Source organism: Protomyctophum parallelum, assembly GCF_964188405.1.
Source record: "Protomyctophum parallelum genome assembly, chromosome: 10".
NCBI classification, from domain to species: Eukaryota; Metazoa; Chordata; class Actinopteri; order Myctophiformes; family Myctophidae; genus Protomyctophum; species Protomyctophum parallelum.
Window position 1 is genome coordinate 44,239,780 of NC_139704.1, and position 20,000 is coordinate 44,259,779.

The 20,000-nt window shown below is 42.8% G+C and overlaps 1 protein-coding gene across 1 annotated transcript in view; it reads left to right on the forward strand.

The window, feature by feature from the left end:
- Nucleotides 1-20,000, forward strand: part of adgrb3 (adhesion G protein-coupled receptor B3) — a gene marked incomplete at both ends in the record, with an annotated part of 259,513 nt that overhangs the window by 154,785 nt on the left and 84,728 nt on the right. Inside the window, 3 exons of the mRNA XM_083775051.1 lie at nucleotides 394-469; nucleotides 993-1,098; nucleotides 3,505-3,548. Of these exons, the coding sequence (XP_083631177.1) occupies nucleotides 394-469; nucleotides 993-1,098; nucleotides 3,505-3,548 (226 nt within the window). The remainder of the gene's footprint in view (nucleotides 1-393; nucleotides 470-992; nucleotides 1,099-3,504; nucleotides 3,549-20,000) is intronic.

Genomic DNA, 20,000 nt, shown 5'->3' on the forward strand with positions numbered 1-20,000 from the left:
TTATTCACAGGCGTGGCCTGAGCCAAAACCTTTCGGATTCCTCCCATTCCCCTAAAGTTATACTGGAGCTTTTACCGTTATGTAATGTATGTATCTTACTGATGAATTGAGTACAATGGACGGCAATGGAAACAAGCCCCCAGGGCATTTTGTGTTATCCTTTTAGTATTGGTATTATAGGCAAAAGTGTATACTATAGTGCTGTGTGCCTATTTACTTTTTGCTTTGCACATTGGCACAGAACAGCTCTCAATGGGTTATACATTTGTCTTGATAAGATTGGTTTAACTCATCTATCAGGTCAAATCTTTGTAGCGATGGTTTTGTCATGTTATGTACACTCTGACCGTGTCAGAATAACATCCCCTAAACCGTTTGTTTTCCTCCCGGTAGATATGGACGGTTCTCCGGTCTTCATTCTAGGAACGGTCCTTTACAAGACCCTGGGACTCATGCTGCCATCACCAAAGTAAGGAGCACATATCAGCCTGTTATAGCACTTCATAACAAACCGTCTCCAGGATATCCCTGGAAGTGTCCAGTCTTGTATGAACGTTAACCTAGTCTACTGCGTGACAGTTAAATAACAGTCATCTAATGTCTGTTATTGGATGTCTGGATGGGCAAACACCATTTTGAAAAAAAGCAGATCTACAAGTTCCATTTCGGTTCTGCCTATTGGTTCCTAGACGCACATTCACACGCCATTTGTTTATTTGCATCCCTTTTCATCCTAGACGTGCTATAACCGGAGTAAACAAAGGCTTCAGGTATATATCTTCAAAGACGCATTTGTCTGTCAGGAAGTGTTTTATTAGGAGGAGAGTAACTGCTTACCACGCGTACTGTATAATAATGCCTGTCCGTGTTTGCATCGGTGTAAAACAGTGTTGTGCAGAGCAGAACACAGCGAAAACAAAACGGAATGTTATTCAAAATCAACACACAGTGACGGGCTTGTTTTTGTGTCTCTGCTTCTTCTTCACACACAGGAACCACACGGTCGTTAACTCCAAGGTCATCGCCGTCACGGTCAGACCTGAGCCCAAGGTCGTGGTGGAGTCGCACTTAGAGATCGAGCTGGCTCACCTGGCAAATGTAAGAGCACTTCAACACTATCGCTGCAGGGAGACGCAGGAATGACTCATGCTCCTGGCCATTTACCTCAGTGTATTATTATCTCTAAGGGCAAGAAGCTGCGTGTAGTTTAACTAATGGCCTTTTTCAGCCATTCAGAGACACGCATTTAAAAAAAAATAAGATTCTGTTCATTTTGACCTGAGATCAGATTCTAAAAAATGTCTGTTTGAAATGACAGTTTTCTGAAAAAGCTATGTTTCTATGTCAGTCGTTCTTCGATTTTTCAAAAATAGCAGACCTACAAGCTCGTAGCGCGCCACTCGGTGGCGCGCTATGAGCTTGTAGATCTGCTATTTTTCAATAGCTAAAGCATAACATAATGCTAACACCACAAGGGGTTCCCGCACAAAATGGGTTCATAGTTTACACCAGTGGTTCTCAACCAGTGGCCCAGGGACCACCTTGAGGGGGGGGGGGGGGTTCCAGGTGGTCCCCAGCTAATTGATGTAGAGTTAATAATAACCAAATGGACCCTTAATATACTGTAGATATTTAACTCTTGAGAGCTCTTAACCCATTCTGAACGGGAACCCATTTTGGTGTTAGCATCATGTTATGCTTTAGCTATTGAAAAATAGCAGATCTACAAGCTCATATCGCGCCACCGAGTGGCGCGATACGAGCTTGTAGGTCTGCTATTTTTGCTAAAATCGAAGAGCGACTGCCATTTTTAGAATCTGATCTCAGGTCAGAATGGGTTCATCAGACCAGTGTGTGTCCAGTGGAAACCTCGTATGAATCTGATCCCAGGTCAGAATGGGTTAAGCATTATACTTAATTTACAAGAAGATGTTATTTTTGAATGAACGTTTGCCTGTCATCTCTCATATTATGGTACCACAACGATAAAAATAAAATAAATGGTTTTGGGGTCTGCGAGGCTAAAATCCCACCAAATGGTGGTACCGTGGCTCAAATGCCACTGGTTTACACGGTGCCAGTTTGTATGCCCCACAGTGCAAAGTGCATACACTGCGTCTGTTCTCCAGATTGTCGGCGTCATGCCACACTGACTGTACAAAGTGTAAGTGTATATTAAATGTGTAGTTGAATTAACGTCGAGGCTTTTGCTAGTGTGCGTTGGTACATTGCACAAGGACAATGCTTTCCCCAACCCCAGTGTTCTGTATTCATCTCAGAGATAAAGGAGACATGCACGTACGCTGTGCGTGTGTGTGTGTGTGTGTGTGTGTGTGTGTGTGTGTGTGTGTGTGTGTGTGTGTGCGCGTGCACGTGGATACTGCAAGGTGACACAGTACATGCCACCGGTGTGCTGTACAGTAGTCTATAGTTTACGATGCGCTACAGATTGTGTTCCGCTCGTGATAGACGTTTCTGAAGGACAGATATTACTGTATGAGAAATCGTGACAAATGAGCACAGCTGTGACAGAAACCTCCTATCTCAAACCTCCTATCTCCCGTAATATTTCAACCTTTTTTTATGTTTCTTCGTAAATTTCTTCTGCCCTGCTTCGTCATCGCGACGCACAGTGTTCACATAAAAGTTTGCTCAAGGACACTTCAAACACTATACTGTAACTTGGGGTGAGCCTAGGAGGCTGGGACTGAACTGGGAACCTTGTGGTTTCCATCCGGCCACTCTACCGGCCCAGTCTACCCCTGAACAGTGAATTTCAATCCCCAATCCCCATCACGAGCGGGGCTGACATTTCTTTAAAGATTTAGTGCCACAATTTTTGTATTTTACCAGTTTTTCATGTGTCTATGAGGTGACAGTATACTTCATTAGACACCCTGGAGTTGTTTTTATGCGCAATGGTGTATTAACTTTGTATTTAGGGTTTCTTCCTGGAGGCTGAACCCTTGACAGTCAAACGGGCCAATGAAGTAAACAGCAATATAGTGACATCACACTATCAGCCCCTCCCCTAACCCCTCCCCCTTAATTATACAACTACAGCTGTGGGTGCGGCTTCAGTTCAGGTGGATCACCACCCATCACCACCCACCAGGCAAACCAGGCATACTTAATGAACTGGTGGGCGTGTCCACTTAAAAGCATGATTTTAACAAATACTGTACACTTTTTGGAAAGAGTTCTTCCACCTTATATTTTAATAATACCTGATTATCATGTTTTAGGGTGGAAAAAAATCGTGGCACTCCATCTTTAAAGAAAGAAATGTCAGTATTGTTTTCCCAAACCACTGATCGTGAGACAAAAGAACATAATGTGAGGATGTCGACGCCGACGCTCAACAACCAAGCCTCTTTGATGCATGATGACGACCATCGTCATGACAACGACCACCACCAACATCATCATCATCACCATCACCACAACCATCACTACATGAGTCACTTGACTAACATGAGTGTTCCTTCTTTGTGTGTCCTCCAGGGAACCTTGAATCCTTACTGTGCCCTGTGGGACAGCAACGTAATGTAAGTCTTCTTCCAGTTGATCTATTGTGCATGTATGTGTGTGTGTGTATATATACAGTATACGTACAGTGGTGGGTGATAAATGCTTGTGCTACAGTACATGCTGCGTCCTCCTTTGTGCTGAATGTTTTAAGGCACTGGTTCCCAGCAAACAATGGGTCGGGACCCATTTGTGGATCACAGACCAATCTTTGTGGGTCACGACTTGAGTAAAAATCCCATTTTCTTTTCCTACATGTAAAAATATGAATTTGAATATGAATAATAAAAAATAAAATAAAAGAGAGAAGAGAAGAGAAGCTTGCGGCGCGAAGCGACACGTTGTGAGCTTGTAGATCTGTTATTTTCACTAGTTTGTTCCCGGGCACACTTCTATAGTTTCTCTTTTGGGTCACAGACTAAAAAGTGTGGGAACCACTGTTTTAACCCATTCTGACTGGGCACCCATTTTGGTGTCAGCATCATGTTATGCTTTAGCTATTTAAAAATAGCAGATCTACAAGCTCATATCGCGCCACCGAGTGGCGCGATACGAGCTTGTAGGTCTGCTATTTTTGAAAAATCGAAGAACGACTGACATTTTTTTGAATCTGATCTCAGGTCAGAATGGGTTATAATCAGACCAGTGTGTGTCCAGTGGAAACCTCGTATGAATCTGATCTCAGGTCAGAATGGGTTTTAAGGCCTAATGTATTTGTGGAGTGGAGGAGTGGAAACGGTCCCACACGGTTGAGACATTTCACATTCTACTCCTGCTTCATCAAACCAATGGCGTCGTTAGATGGAAAATGATGCACACATGGCCCTGCTGCATAATATGACCATTCACTGGATTAAGCAGACTGTCTGTCAGTCTGTCTGATGTTATTTTGAAATGGCACGTCGTGGAGGACCCGGGTGGGCCACTCACTCTTTGACGTGGCGTGTTGTTTATAACGACAAACCGCTTGTGGTGATTTATTTGGTTATAATCACAGCGCCGTGACACGGAATGATGGCGTGATGATCGTGTCCCATTTCAGACAGTTGGCTTCGGTTCTTATCCCATTCTGACCGGGCACCCATTTTGGTGTCGGCATCATGTTATGCTTTAGCTATTGAAAAATAGCAGATCTACAAGCTCGTATCGCGCCACCGAGTGGCGCGATACGAGCTTGTAGGTCTGCTATTTTTTGAAAAATCGAAGAACGACTGACATTTTTTAGAATCTGATCTCAGGTCAGAATGGGTCAATCAGACCCAGTGTGTGTCCAGTGGAAACCTCGTGTGAATCTGATCTCAGGTCAGAATGGGTTATTATTCAACACCGTGCCACACGGAGGAGTCATTTAGGGGGCAATGCCGCCAGCTGTCTGTTGTTCGGCCATGTCGGTTCGAGCCCACTTGTGAATGTGCGTGCGTGCGCGCGCGTGAGTGTGCGTGCGCGTGAGTGTGCGTGTGCGTGAGTGTGCGTGTGCGTGAGTGTGAGTGTGCGTGCGCGCGCCCGAGTGCTTGAGTCATGTTTTGTGGGTTGTGCTGGACATGGAAAGGCATGTGATTTCATGCACTCTGCCCTTTGCATATCATTAGATACACCGTTTCAGAGCACAGCTGTATACGACAGCCGAGACAGCTGGAACATCTGGCTCCGTCCAGAGTGAGGTAAACTTGTACGACAGCAGTGATGTCACCAGAGTTGTTCGACAAGAGTGATGTACTTGTACAAGGGTGTGAGGGACATACAGCAGGGATGTCACCAGAGTTGTTGTTACGATAGATCAGAAAAGCTGATGATACTGCCTATAAAAGCTCGCTATCGACATATCGCTATCGGGCTGTGCTATCGTTCCTCAATCCGTTCTCTAGATATATTATAGCTCTGTGGTTGTTTAGTTTGTTGTGGATGCGTAGCGTGAACGCATCGTCGGCAGTGAGTGCTCGCCGCGCTCGGCACAAAGTCAACGTAAACACGGCACTTAAACAACGCAAAGCAAAACCTGTACAACCTGTACAGGCGTGGCCTGTTAAAGGTTTTATGACATTCATTTTCATTTCTTTTTCTTTTTTCTTTTAGGTTTTATGACCTCAATTACACCCAAAAAACCTGAACTTTGAACATTCAGTGGATTTTCTGTGGTCTGAAGTTTTCTTTGGGGTTTGGAAGCCTTTTGAGCTACAATGAAAACAGGCAACACAGTGAAAACAGTGACATCTGCTGGCAAATCCCATTGACATATATGGGATTTGCAGCAAGTGATGTCACTTACTGCCGGCAAATCAGAGCACCTGTTTGAGCCAGAAAACCCCAGATCACAGAAAATCTACTGAATGTTAAAAGTTCATGTTTTTTGGGTGCAAATTGAGGTTAGAAAACCTAAAAAAAATAAGAACAATTCCAAAACCTTTTTTTTAATGTCACAATCCCTTTAAGACTGAGCAGAATTGTGACTGTTGTGGCTTCAAGAATGACAGTGGAATGAATGGGCTTCTGTTTTTTTTGTCAGTGTAAAATGCTATCACTGCTCTGGAACTTGGCACTGCTGACGGAATTCATATATTCACATTGTTTCTCTTTCCTTTTAACTTTTTCTTTTCATCAACCCCGCTCGTAATATAAAATATGGCCTGACCAAAGATCTCTATTTTTGGCAACTGTGATAGCAGTTGATGCATTAGAGAGCCTTTGGTCAAGGGCACTTTAATGGTAGGCCCATATATATAACAATATTTTACACTGGACAAAAATATTTTCATCGGCAGAGTGTTATATAATATATTGTTCTATTAAATCTCAGTAACTTCCAAAATATAAATTTTAAAAGGGTACTGGCCCTCTGCAGCCACACCAGATACAAGACCCAGGACCATCTGTGCACTGCTAGATAGACAGATAACATAATGGAAGGAAGCCAATAGTACTCAGTGGTGGAAAGTTACTAAGCAATTACATTTTACTATCTACTTCACTACATATCTCAGAGGCAAAATATTATACTTCAGTTTAACCACTTTTGAAGATAGTCGATCAGGAAGCTCACAATGCGTTGTGATGGTAAATACAAATAAATGGTAAATGGTGCATTTATATAGCGCCTTTATCCAAGGCGCTTTACAGAGATTGTGCATTACATTCACCCATTCAAACACACATTCATACACCGATGGCAGCGGAAACCATGCAAGGCACCAACTAGCACATCGGGTGCAATTAGGGGTTCAGTGTCTTGCTCAAGGACACTTCGACAGTAACTCTGGGGGAGCCCGGGTTCGAACTGGCAACCTTACGGTTACCATCCAGGCACTCTACCCCTGAGCCACCGCCGCCCCGTGGTGGTGATGGGGGCTTGTAGAACGGCTATTTTCAAAAGATGTTTAGGTTCAAAGGTTCAAGGTTGTCTTTATTTGTCTCCCTTGGGAGACATTTGTCTTGGAGACAGAGTCACAGCTGCATATAAATAAGACACGTTCACCTACGAAAAGGAAAAAACACCATGAAACAGGTTCAGGTTCATTTATTAGTTTGTCCCCGTGGGGCGATTTGGTTTACAGCAAGGCATAACACAGGCAGGTAACATGAAACACAAAAACACAGCAAAAGGCACATAGTACACATAGAACAATTAAAACAGGATGGCAGTTCAAGGTATCAGTGTAACATTATAATTCATAACTTTTCCAGAAAGTTGTAAAAAAAAAAAAAAAAAAAAATTAATTAATTAAAAAAATTAATACAGATACAATTTACCTCCTCCTATCGGCATTTAGAGCCTTGATAGCTACAGGCATGAAGGAGAACTTATACCTGTTGCTTTTGGCCCCTGGAACTTTTAGGCGAATGCCAGAGGGAAGCAGCTTGAACTCAGAGCTGAGGGGATGGGAGTTGTCCGTAAAAATGGACTTGGCTTTCTTAAGCACCTGATTTTTAAATACTTGGTCTAGACTACTCCCAACCTACACAGAACAGAGATATTGCACACATTCCCTTGATAAAGTGCAACTATAGTAAATAAAGTGCTTTTGGCAAATCCCTGAATCTCTGAGTCAGTAAAGTGCATTCGGCAATCTCTGATTGAGCCTTTTGATTGACAGGGGAACAAAAGAGTGTTTAAATATACCGTGGAGTTCTATACCTCCTACCGGATGGGGCGGCGGTGGCTCAGGGGTAGAGTGCCTGGATGGTAACCGTAAGGTTGCCAGTTCGAACCCGGGCTCCCCCAGAGTTACTGCCCAAGTGTCCTTGAGCAAGACACTGAACCCCTAATTGCTCCCGATGTGCTAGTTGGTGCCTTGCATGGTTTCCGCTGCCATCGGTGTATGAATGTGTGTGTGAATGGGTGAATGTAATGCACAATCTCTGTAAAGCGCCTTGGATAAAGGCGCTATATAAATGCACCATTTACCGGATGGCATTAGCTCGTACTCTCGGTACAACACATGCAAGGGGTCAGATACAATATTCCCGAGCTTGTCTCAACACTGCTTGTTCAAAGATGGCCTGGGGGGGGTGGCCTGGGGACATGCCCATGATCTTCCCAGCCATGCATGTCTAGTCTACTTATTTGAGATTTGTACTTCACAGTTAAGATTGCCAAACCAGCTGGACATGATACCGTATAAGGATTGACTCTCTACTTCTGAAATGAGAAATATTCTGCATCATGAGCACTTTTGGTACATTTTGATGCCAATACTCTTAAAGTACATTTTGAATTAGGGACTTTTACCCGTAACAAAGTATTTCTACATTGCAGTATTCCACTTGAGTAAAACACGCGAGTACTTTTTTTCCCACCACTGAGCCTATTATTTGCTAAATTGTTACGTTCTTTGACTGGAACGCGACGCACGACTCTGGCCTCCTGAGAATCATTTGGAGCTGCTAGTGAAATGTCTACAGTGCCAGCGAGGTTTACATACACACAGCTCAGAGGGACAGAGTTAAACAATGGAGCAACTCAATCCAAGTAAGAAGAATGCATTGCTGTAGTCCAACAAGGCTGCTCCATCATTAACCACTTTTAGCCACGTTTTTTATGCTCCATCTGTCAAACGTGGCAAAAAATAGCCCAAACTACCAAAGCTGAATGAGGCATCGCGTCGCGCGACGTTGATTTATGATTGGATATATGTTTGAAAAATGTCACCTACAGCAGTGGTTCTCTAAAACGTATTATTTTTTTGTTCAGGTCACCCCTGTAAAAAAAAAAACGTTATCATTCACGCCATGGCACCCGTGAATGACGTTATATACAAGCGTATGTCGTATATATTACAGTACATAAATTAAACTTTCCGCTCTAAGTTCCGTTTCCATTAGGACGGAACTTTTGTTTTACCCGGAGGCGTTTAACCATTTGAACCCCAGCATCCTATTCTGGGGGGGGGGGCTCGATCTAAAGCTCACAGCACGTCTCAATGCAACCCCGTTGTGAGCTTGTAGATCTTGTTTGATTGTGAAGAGACTGGATTGAAAAAGAACGCACAAAGTCTAGGCGGTCTAAGTGGTTAAACTTAAGTGATACGTATTCTGCGGCCCCCCTTGGACTTGTGTCACGGCACCCACTTTGAGAAACCCTGACCTCAATGGCGTGCACAGACATTTAGATGGGGCAGGTGCTCAAGTGGGGGAAAAAAAGGGCACCTTGTGCAGCGCATTTTGGGGCGGGAACCCATTTTGGTGCTTTAGCTATTGAAAAATAGCAGATCTACAAGCTCATAGCGCGCCACCGAGTGGCGCGCTACGAGCTTGTAGGTCTGCTATTTTTTTTATTTTATCGAAGAACCACTGACATAGAAACATGGCTTTAGATTGTGGGGGCCTAAATAATATAGTAGAGGCGTTTTTTATCAATATTTGATCAATGTCACCGCATGGTCCACACACTACAAATTAAGAAATATATATATATATATTTTTAAGAGCACTTTGCCAAAAGGGCAGGGGGTGCTCTAGCACCCCCTAGTGTCTATCTGTGCATGCCACTGCCTGACCTACAGTGCATATAAGGACGACCAAAACGGGGACGTCAGGTTGAAAGTTGTTAGAAGTTATTGAGGACCACGCCAGTCAAATTTTGACCGCTAGTAGTAGCCATTAGGAGAGAATATTTGTCACTTATCTTAAAATAGATGCTGTGTACCTACTGTAAGAGTATGCAGTGTATAGTATATATATATAAATATATATAATTAAAAGGGAAAAAAACGAAAACGTTTGAGAACCTCGCTTTTAGTAGTTCTCTGCCTATGTTTTTACTTTTCATTCATTGCCATTCAAGCTGAAGTTCACACAATACACCTTGAAAAATAGTTTCACACATTCTTTTTTTACATTGAAGAGATAACATTGATTACATTCTGGTACATTTTGTAACATCTATTGAACAAGGCAGAAAAGTTAATAACCTACCCGTGTGAATACAGTACCTACATTTTTTTATCTAAACCACCGGCTCTGATAAGTAAATGGTAAATGGTGCATTTATATAGCGCCTTTATCCAAGGCGCTTTACAGAGATTGTGCATTACATTCACCCATTCACACACACATTCATACACCGATGGCAGCGGAAACCATGCAAGGCACCAACTAGCACATCGGGAGCAATTAGGGGTTCAGTGTCTTGCTCAAGGACACTTCGACAGTAACTCTGGGGGAGCCCAGGTTCGAACTGGCAACCTTGCGGTTACCATCCAGGCACTCTACCCCTGAGCCACCGCCGCCCATAAGTAGAGTCCAGGAACCCCCCTGGGGGTTTCAGTCAGTGTTTATATAGACAGTAATTTTTGTCACATTTTATATTTTATCTGAAACGTTTTAGTCTCATTAGATTTTTGTCGATTAAATCTAGTTGATTTTGTCACCAAAAAAATTATTTTAGCGGGTCGCGATGGCGTCGCAATGCCTGATTTTACTCTGAAAATAGCAGCTATTTTGAAAATAGCAGCTATTTTGACCCAAACACCCAAACATTTTCTTTTAGTTCTACTGGAGCTCTTCTCCACTAGTCCCTCCACTAGACATTTTAGTATAGTTTTTATTTGCTGATTAAATTGTCAGTACATTTAGTTTTAGTGCCATCATAGCTTAGTTCTTATTTAGTTTTCGTCCTAGTTTTAGTCGACGAAACCAACACTGGGTTGCGCAATTAGTTGATATTATTTAATATACTAGTAGTTAACATACTACATATAGTTTGTTAACAGTTTCCGTGCCGGGAATGGATTACTCCAGGTTAATGTCGCTGCCGTATCGGACATACCCGCCTTTTGTTTTATGTGTTTAATCCGCCGTAATGTAATGAATCAAAAGAAAATCCGTCTTCGTCGCGGAGAATGAGACTCGATGCCTTCGCTGTGATGACGAAACCGGAAATCGTCACATGCTGTGGGCTGCTAGGGCTTCTGGGAAATTGAGGCCAATGGAAATGCATTGGGTGCAACGCCTCATTGAAACCAATCTTGTGTGCGTCTTCCGGGTGCACCAAGATGGTGGATGCTACACACAGATCATAACAAACCACGGGAGCTTTTTTTGATGGATTTTCGCGGATTAAAAGCCCAAATAATTCAGCGTATGCTCTAAAGGTAATACAACAATCTCGGCAGTGAAGGGGGGTTGATTAAAATGCGGGTTAATCGTAAAAAACAGTCAAACTGTTAATATAGCATCATAGCATCATATAATATATTATGTAATTTACAGTACAAGTTTAAATATTTCTCATTTCTGTCTGTGAGCAGCTAATCTCTAGCACCGATCGGCCTCATGGTGGCGCTCTTCAACTCCACAGCTCTGCACAGGGCTCTTCACCTTTGGCCTATAATTCTCAAACTGTAGGTCGGTTAGTCAAATTTGTCTACAAAACACTGTTTTTGTTACTACAGTATTCCTACAGCTTATGTCAAATACTCACGCAAATTGGTACATATCTCCTTGGTCTTGGGATCCAAAGATCCAAACATATCCGTGGCTACGATTGGCTTTCAAAATGCCTGGGTAGGCAACCTGGCCTGGTGGAGACTTGTTTACATACTGCACAGTAAAATGGCAGTGCTGAAATAATAACATTTAAAAACAGGCCGTAAAAAGCGAAATCTCTTATATGTTGTAATTTTGTAAACAGCCTGTACATTTTCTCAGTGGTTTATGAATGGACCTGTCTGTGTGTTTTAGAAAGGATTCAAGGTTAGTGTTTGGCCAGATGGTCGCCTGAATAAAAAGATAAACATAAAATGGAATAAAGACCCCTAAACACTGAATGTAATACAAGAGCTCGGCTTTGTACTCTTCCCCCAGCACCTGGTGTATGTAGGTCAGACACTCACATTTTTATTACGCTTCTAAATGTCAACATCTTTCACAGTTATCAAACGAGCCCAGACCAACATAATCGTCTACATTTCAGTGGCTTTCTCCTCCTTTCCCCTTAGAATTCGGCGAGCATATGCCTTTGGTGAGACTCATTGGAAACAAATCAACCAAGAAAACTGTCTGCTGTGTGTGTGTGTGTGTGTGTGTGTGTGTGTGTGTGTGTGTGTGTGTGTGTGTGTGTGTGTGTGTGTGTGTGTGTGTGTGTGTGTGTGTGTGTATGTGTGTCTCGTGTGCTATAAGGTAACGAGGGAACAATTACCACATTAAAGTACAGTAATTACATTCCTGCAATTATGTTACGAGTAATCTGTTAATTCCCAACATGTTACGACAAGATTTAAATAACATTATGCAGTGGCACTTAAGGAAGGAGAGACAGAGGATTATTCAGCCTACTTTCATGTGCCGAAGGAAAGCATACTGTAGAATTTCTACTGTGTCTCTATTTTGGAAATGCCATTATAACAAGCGAACATTTTCAAAAGTTATTTTCCGCAGTATGATATCAAAGCTTAAGTATTAAATTGGGCTTGTCTTATTTTGTAAGACTGCCATGGACCATAAGTTTCACATTATGTTACAATAACACAAGGATGTGTTCTAAAACCTAACCAGACTCAAGACTTCTAATGCAACATGAAATTATGCAATATATATCCTTTGTGTGTATCCCTTTATTTGCCTTATACGAACAAGTACAATTTAATTGGTCCTCACTAATGTTCATGATAAAATAGCACTTCTATGAGACACAGTCTGTCACTGTGTCTCATAGAAGGGCTGTGGGGCAGTTCAAAAACCCATCTTCCAGTTACATCACCGTAAATACATTTAGATTTTTATCATTGTGAGAACTATTTATTCCATTATCGCATTACAACTTTCCAGGAATAGAAAGCCTAGCCGTTTCTATTAGCTTGGATTCCCCATCGATAGATGGGTTTCTGAACGGCCCACAACCCTCCTATGAGACAGACAAAAACAAATTGTAGTATTTTATCATGATCATTAGTGAGTACCAAATATTATGAAGATAGGTTGGAAAGTGAAGTCGTCCTTTAAACCTACAGTACATGGAGTCAGGATTAACTGTATTGGTGACTTTTTTTTATCATACTGTAAATTATTGTGCGTGCATTCCCTCTGATTATTCAACAAGGCCCTCTGTGACTCCATCCTCCAGGGTACAACTTTGAGACTAAAATAGAGCACGACGACAGTGCTGGGCCAACAACGCTAACACTGTATGTTAGCCACACACTGTGGAGTAGCTTTGTTTTTAGATTTTACCATCCATCTAGACTGGATCACACAGTGATTTAGAAACACATGCCAGGCTTTCCTCCGATGTAGAAAGCCTGGTGTCGCGAGGTTAAGATTAAGAACCAACCCTTTTCATTCCAAGGCCCATTATTTACTCGCCATTGGAGCCACGGACCACCATTTCATCTCATCAGACCCGGCCGAAACTTTTAATATCTTGTTATCGTTGGATAAGATTTTCGTCCACATTTCCATGCTGTATTGATGTAGTATACCATTAGGAGAGATATCAGGCAAACGTCAATCAAAATAATCATTCTTCTAACTCTTGAGAGTGTAAAATGAAGCCAAATGGACCCGTGAGTTAACCCATTCTGACCGGGCACCCATTTTGGTGTCGGCATCATGTTATGCTTTAGCTATTTAAAAATAGCAGATCTACAAGCTCATATCGCGCCACCGAGTGGCGCGATACGAGCTTGTAGGTCTGCTATTTTTTTTAAACCTAAGACTTTTAGAATCTGATCTCAGGTCAGAATGGGTTAATAATGAAACTGTCAGGATGTAATAGACATTTTTAGAATCTGATCTCAGGTCAGAATGGGTTAAGAGTTATAGATCTATAAGGCTCCATTTGGTGACCAACTCTTCCATCATTTAGCAGGGGACCACTCCCCGGACCACCCCTCCTCTAGATCTATGAAACACTGTCTTAGACAAAGACAAAGCTGTCTTAGCTGTGATGCAGCTTGTAGTTCTAGACACTAGTCTAAAGCTGTCTTAGCTGTGATGCAGCTTGTAGTTCTAGACACTAGTCTAAAGCTGTCTTAGCTGTGATGCAGCTTGTAGTTCTAGACACTAGTCTAAAGACAGTCTGGGCACATTGGCTCAGAGTCAGATGGCATTAGTATCCATCGGTGAACGTTAGCCTAGGGAGACAGGACATAAGGAACACTGAAGGTAAGAAAAAAACAGATGAGTTGGTTCCCTGGCAAACCCCACCAAGTACTTTGCAAGTTTGCAGCTGCTGTTAATCGTACATGACATAGGAGGTCATAAAGGCAACATAAAATCCATATTTGACTTACAGTAAAATAAGTGTTGCTGTTTTAACCAGTATTATGTGATTTGCTTTAGACCCATGTACACGCACGATTAAAGTGGAAGCACAAAGCCAGCATGTACAATTCAAGATTACCATACATTTTAAGGGGATTGTATATCTGTAATGTATTTCAAGTGAATTATATGAAACAAATCAATCATTCGTACAAATGTACTATTCTCAAAGACCTTTTGATGCCCATTTCCAATGTCTGTAAGCACCACATTTAGGATAGATTCTACTGAAATCATCTTTGACTTTCAGATATGAGATTAGCTTTGTATTGTATTATTATTGCGACCATCGGTCGCAGGTTACTATGAAGACTTGCAAAACCTGTCTGTCATTCCATCACGCCTCGTGACACGTCACGCCTCATGACACGTCATACCACCATATATGGCCATCAGTCATCACGCCTCGTGACACATTCCATATATGGCCGAAAATTAGAGTTCTCAACAGGCTGAAAATTAAGGCCCGGCCGGCCCTACCTGGGCCCTCATCAAACCCTGTACACTCAAGACACTGCCTCTGCTGCCACCCTTAGATCTCCATATATGGAGCTAACCTGTTTTGACATTCCATATGTTGATCTGACCTCATCAAACCCTGTACACTCAAGACACGCTCCATATATGGCCAGTACAGAATTCATTCCATATGTTGATCTGACCCCCCCATGCCAAAGCGCCAGCGGTCAAGCAGTCTGCCGTCACCCAAGCGGATGCACGCATGCACCTTTAGGAATTCTAGCCTGCATAATCAAGGATTTTTGCCGTATTTCTGGAGGGTTTATCCAATTTAGAGGAGATCGATCACAAACACACACCAGGCTTTTTGCCGTGTCACTGTAACCTTCCTTCCAGCAAAGACTGACTGATACATTAACAATGTCGTTAGAGAGACCAGCCACTTGATTTAACCCATTCTGAACAGTAACCCATTTTGGTGTTGGCATCATGTCGTGCTTTAGCTATTGAAAAATAGCAGATCTACAAGCTCATATCGCGCCACCGAGTGGCGCGATACGAGCTTGTAGGTCTGCTATTTTTTGAAAAATCGACATTTTTAGAATCTGATCTCGGGCCAGAATGGGTTCATCAGACCAGTGTGTGTCCAGTGGAAACCTCGTATGAATCTGATCTCAGGTCAGAATGGGTTAACAACATTGTGTAATATATACTGTACACACTGTACTGTACATACAGTATGAATGTGTGGGTGGGAATGACATGCAGGTTCTCTCCAACATTCTGTAGAGCCGCATACGATCAGTGGTGGAAAGAAATTAATTACATTTACTTAAGTACAATTCTGTTGAGACAATGTGTCGCATCGTGACCACTGCGAGCTTGTACGTAGATCTGCTATTTTCAAAAGATCGTTAACTTCGAAAACTTGAAATGGGACATTCTGTATAATGATTACTTGTACTTTTGTACTACTCAATTTAGAATTCCGGACTTTTAGGAGTATTTCTACATTGCAGTATTGATACATTAGTTTTCCACTGTAAAGCACTGCAGTATTGATACATTAGTTTTCTCACTGTAAAGCACTGTATACGTTCTAGTGTGAATCGCGCCATGCTTGCCTTTTGCTCCAAGCGTTCCAACATATAGCCCACTGCGTGAAAAGAGGAGTTAACGGGCAAATATGGGCACTGTATTTTGCCCGTAAACCTCAAGTTTAGCGGGAATATACAGTTAATATACGGCAATATACAGGTGTGATGGTACAATTCGGGAGTTTCCTGTAATATTCACATCTGTATTCCAAGCTTTTTGCGCAGTGGCAGTATAGGAGCTGCCTATCAATAGCTACCTACCTCCCTCCTGGATCTTCAACTAATATGCCTGACATTCCTCTCAACTATGTTGGCACTCGCAAAGACGGTGCATAGCACCGTTGTTTTAACAACCGCGCTGGATAATGATGTGCTGGTTACGATGTCACCGCTGGGCTAATCACACACACGCCATCTGGGCTCTCTCAAAAGCATGGCTGTGATTTGCAGACGAGTTAATGTGTTGGGTGATGTCGAGAGCCCACCAGTCCTTTTGGTTTCTATTCTACAAACCCAGTGTGTCACACAGCCAGGTAAGGAAGGACGACTCACCCCCACGTGCCTGGGTTTCTGCATCGAGCTCTCTCTCTCTCTCTCTCTCTCTCTCTCTCTACACTTGGATCCATCTCACGCCATAAACCAATATGTATGAGTGGAATAAGCGCAGCAGCAGCAGCTTTCACTGCCGGAGAGATCCATCATTCTCTTTTCTGGTGGCTGCTCACTGGAGGGTGCTCGCACGCAAAGTCGTGATGACTGATGTCTTCATTACAAGAATGAGGAGTGGTCCATCAAGCAATGAGTGTGTGTGTGTGTGTGTGTGTTGGGTGGCATGTGGTCTGACTCACTGAGGTTGACACGTACAGTACCACACGTACAGTACCAATGTTTTTGAGCTCTGCGGTGTACAGTACCAATGTTTTTGAGCTCTGCGGTGTACAGTACCAATGTTTTTGAGCTCTGCGGTGTGTGCTATATTGGTTCTTCTTGGGCATGGGCCTCCATGTTGTGTAAAAACCTTGACAGTGGCTTACATAAATCTGCATGGAGGAATGGACTACTGTAATCTCTCTCGTTTGCACAAAAGAGTGTGAACCGTTGGTTCAGTCCCTTCCTGGGGAACAGGCGGCTTCAACCCAAAGATCTCAAGGAGATCTCAAGGAGATCGGGTCATGGGGGGCTATTAACCCATTCTGACCTGAGATCAGATTCATACGAGGTTTCCGCCGGACACACACTGGTCTGATGAACCCATTCTGACCTGAGATCAGATTCTAAAAATGTCAGTCGCTCTTCGATTTTTCAAAAATAGCAGACCTACAAGCTCGTATCGCGCCACTCGGTGGCGCGATACGAGCTTGTAGATCTGCTATTTTTCAATAGCTAAAGCATAACAAGACCAACACGATGTTTTAGAGGGCCTGGGCAACTGTGTCCAACTATGTATGAGGTCTCTTTGCTTTGTGTGGAGTGGTACAGTATAGTGTACTTACTTACTGGTGATGCATTCTATAGCCATTATCTGAATACAGGAATTGTTCAAATAAGGCAAAGCCTTGTGGATTTTTTCAAGCATGTACATTTGTCATATCCTATGGCTTTGACTGTCAAAGTCAAAGTCATACGATTTGTAACACACGTCACCGCATAGTGAAATGTGTTCTCTGCATTTGACCCATCTCTTGGAGCGGTTAGCTGCAGCCGTGCCGTGCTCCGGAATCATTTGATTAGTTGATTAGCCAATTAGGATGGAATATGAAATATCGGACAGATCTGTCTTGAACACATGACTATAGAGATACTGTGTGAACGATTTGTGTGATTTTTTTTGACAGAATCTAGAGGAGTAATATCAAAAAATGTGTTTCACAAAAGTCGGCCTCCTGGTGGCGCTATAACAGGCCGTTCTGGAAAAATTCTGGACGGACGCACACACACACACGGACAGAGTGCAAAACATACTCTCTCCCCGTGCCTTCGGCCTGGTGGAGACAATAAAACATACTCTCTCCCCGTGCCTTCGGCCTGGTGGAGACAATAAACGTGCAGAGAATTTAAACTTGCTTGATAGTTCCATCTAAAATTGTAACTGATAATGGAAACATCGTTTTTTTTTTGTACACTCCTAGCTGTGAAATGGCAATGATGTGTAGCCCATTGATGGCGGCATGGTCCTCTGACTCTAACATAATTAAATTAGAAATCACTGTAGAAACCGCTGCAAATCAAAGAGAAAACGTCCTAATTATACGGTAGAGAAGAGTATGTTGGGCCTAAGCATCTGACCTGTGCTGTGGAAGGGTGCATGTGTCCCCTAAGCATCTGACCTGTGCTGTGGAAGGGTGCATGTGTCCCCTAAGCATCTGCCCTGTGCTGTGGAAGGGTGCATGTGTCCCCTAAGCATCTGCCCTGTGCTGTGGAAGGGTGCATGTGTCCCCTAAGCATCTGCCCTGTGCTGTGGAAGGGTGCATGTGTCCCCTAAGCATCTGACCTGTGCTGTGGAAGGGTGCATGTGTCCCCTAAGCATCTGACCTGTGCTGTGGAAGGGTGCATGTGTCCCCTAAGCATCTGACCTGTGCTGTGGAAGGGTGCATGTGTCCCCTAAGCATCTGACCTGTGCTGTGGAAGGGTGCATGTGTCCCCTAAGCATCTGACCTGTGTCAGAACTACAACATTACATTGTCAGAACTACAACATTACATGTTTAGGGCAGTGGTGTCTTGAGCATTACACCTATACTGTAACACACAACTTAGCTTAGCAAACAACAAAGAAACTGTGGGGAAAAACAGTTCTACAAGTGATCAAAGTATAAAATAGGGCTTAATTAAGTGGTACAATCTCAATGAATTCAACTTGAACATTGCCTATAATGTGGCTATATTTAGCTTTGTTTTTAGATATCCATACTCGTTTACACGTCATTCTCACAATTACAGTAACTTGATTAAAATGTGGAAACTGCATTGTATGACTGAGCTAAACCGGTGTCATGTGTGGAGGAGGGAGGGGTGGGGGGGGGTTGTATTTGCTTCCAACACAAAAAAATGGTCCCAGAAATCCCAGTTAGGAGGAACTCCAAGGAAGAAGAGAGATCATATTATGTTAGAGAGGGGGGACCATTCATTTTATTGCTGTTGAACTGCCAGGGGGGTCTTAAGAATGGAACACAAATTACATTTAATTAAGGCTTGAGGGATAAATAAGAGTTGTTGCCGTGGTAATTCAAGTGGTGGTGAAGAATCGCCATGCGCAGCAGAAACCTGAGTGTTTTATTATGTCTCTGGAAGCAATGTGAACGCGTTTACCTTTGACAGTTTCTAGATCCTGTACTGTACAGTATTGGTTATCAAACTTTTGATTTTATTTCAAGATAAGCCCTCCAGAACTTAAGTGCAAGGGTCCATTTGGTTACCCCCGCTCGAGGAACCACAAGTGTCCCTTTGAGTGATTGATTAATTAATTGATTGATTGAATACTTTATTGACAGTATAGCACAGAAAAAGTACAGGTCAATACAAGGTCTAGCATTTTAAAGGGACACTTTCCTGGGGGTCTTTATGTGTGTAATATGTGGTTTTAGATATTTTAGATTGAAGCAGTGAGCACAGTGTCTCTGATGTCATGGACACTGGGCTCACTTACTTCCTGGACTACATGTGTACTCAGTAAGACAGACCTCCCCTATCCACAAGGAGGAGCAGTCCACCAAAGTATTTTGGGAATTGTAGTCCAGGAAGGAAGTGAGCCCAGAGACACTGGCCTCACTGCTACAATCTAAAAAATCTAAAACCACATATTACACACATCAAGACCCCCAGGAAAGTGTTCTAAAGCTTCTAAATGTCATTAACATATATTTGTTTGCAAAAAGGGTGAAGTGTCCCTTTAAAGCCTATGGGATCTATATTTTGGAAAGAACTTGGGGCCCCTTCCCTACTGCCGTCATCACAGGTGTTATTGATGATACTGATGAAGGCTCTGTTCCATGGCAAGGCGTATACACATACTAAATGGAACAGAGCCTTAAAGGGACACTTCACCCTTTTTGCAAAACAATATATGTTAATGACGTTTAGAAGCTTTAGAACACTTTCCTGGGGGTCTTTATGTGTGTAATATGTGGTTTTAGATATTTTAGATTGTAGCAGTGAGCCCGGT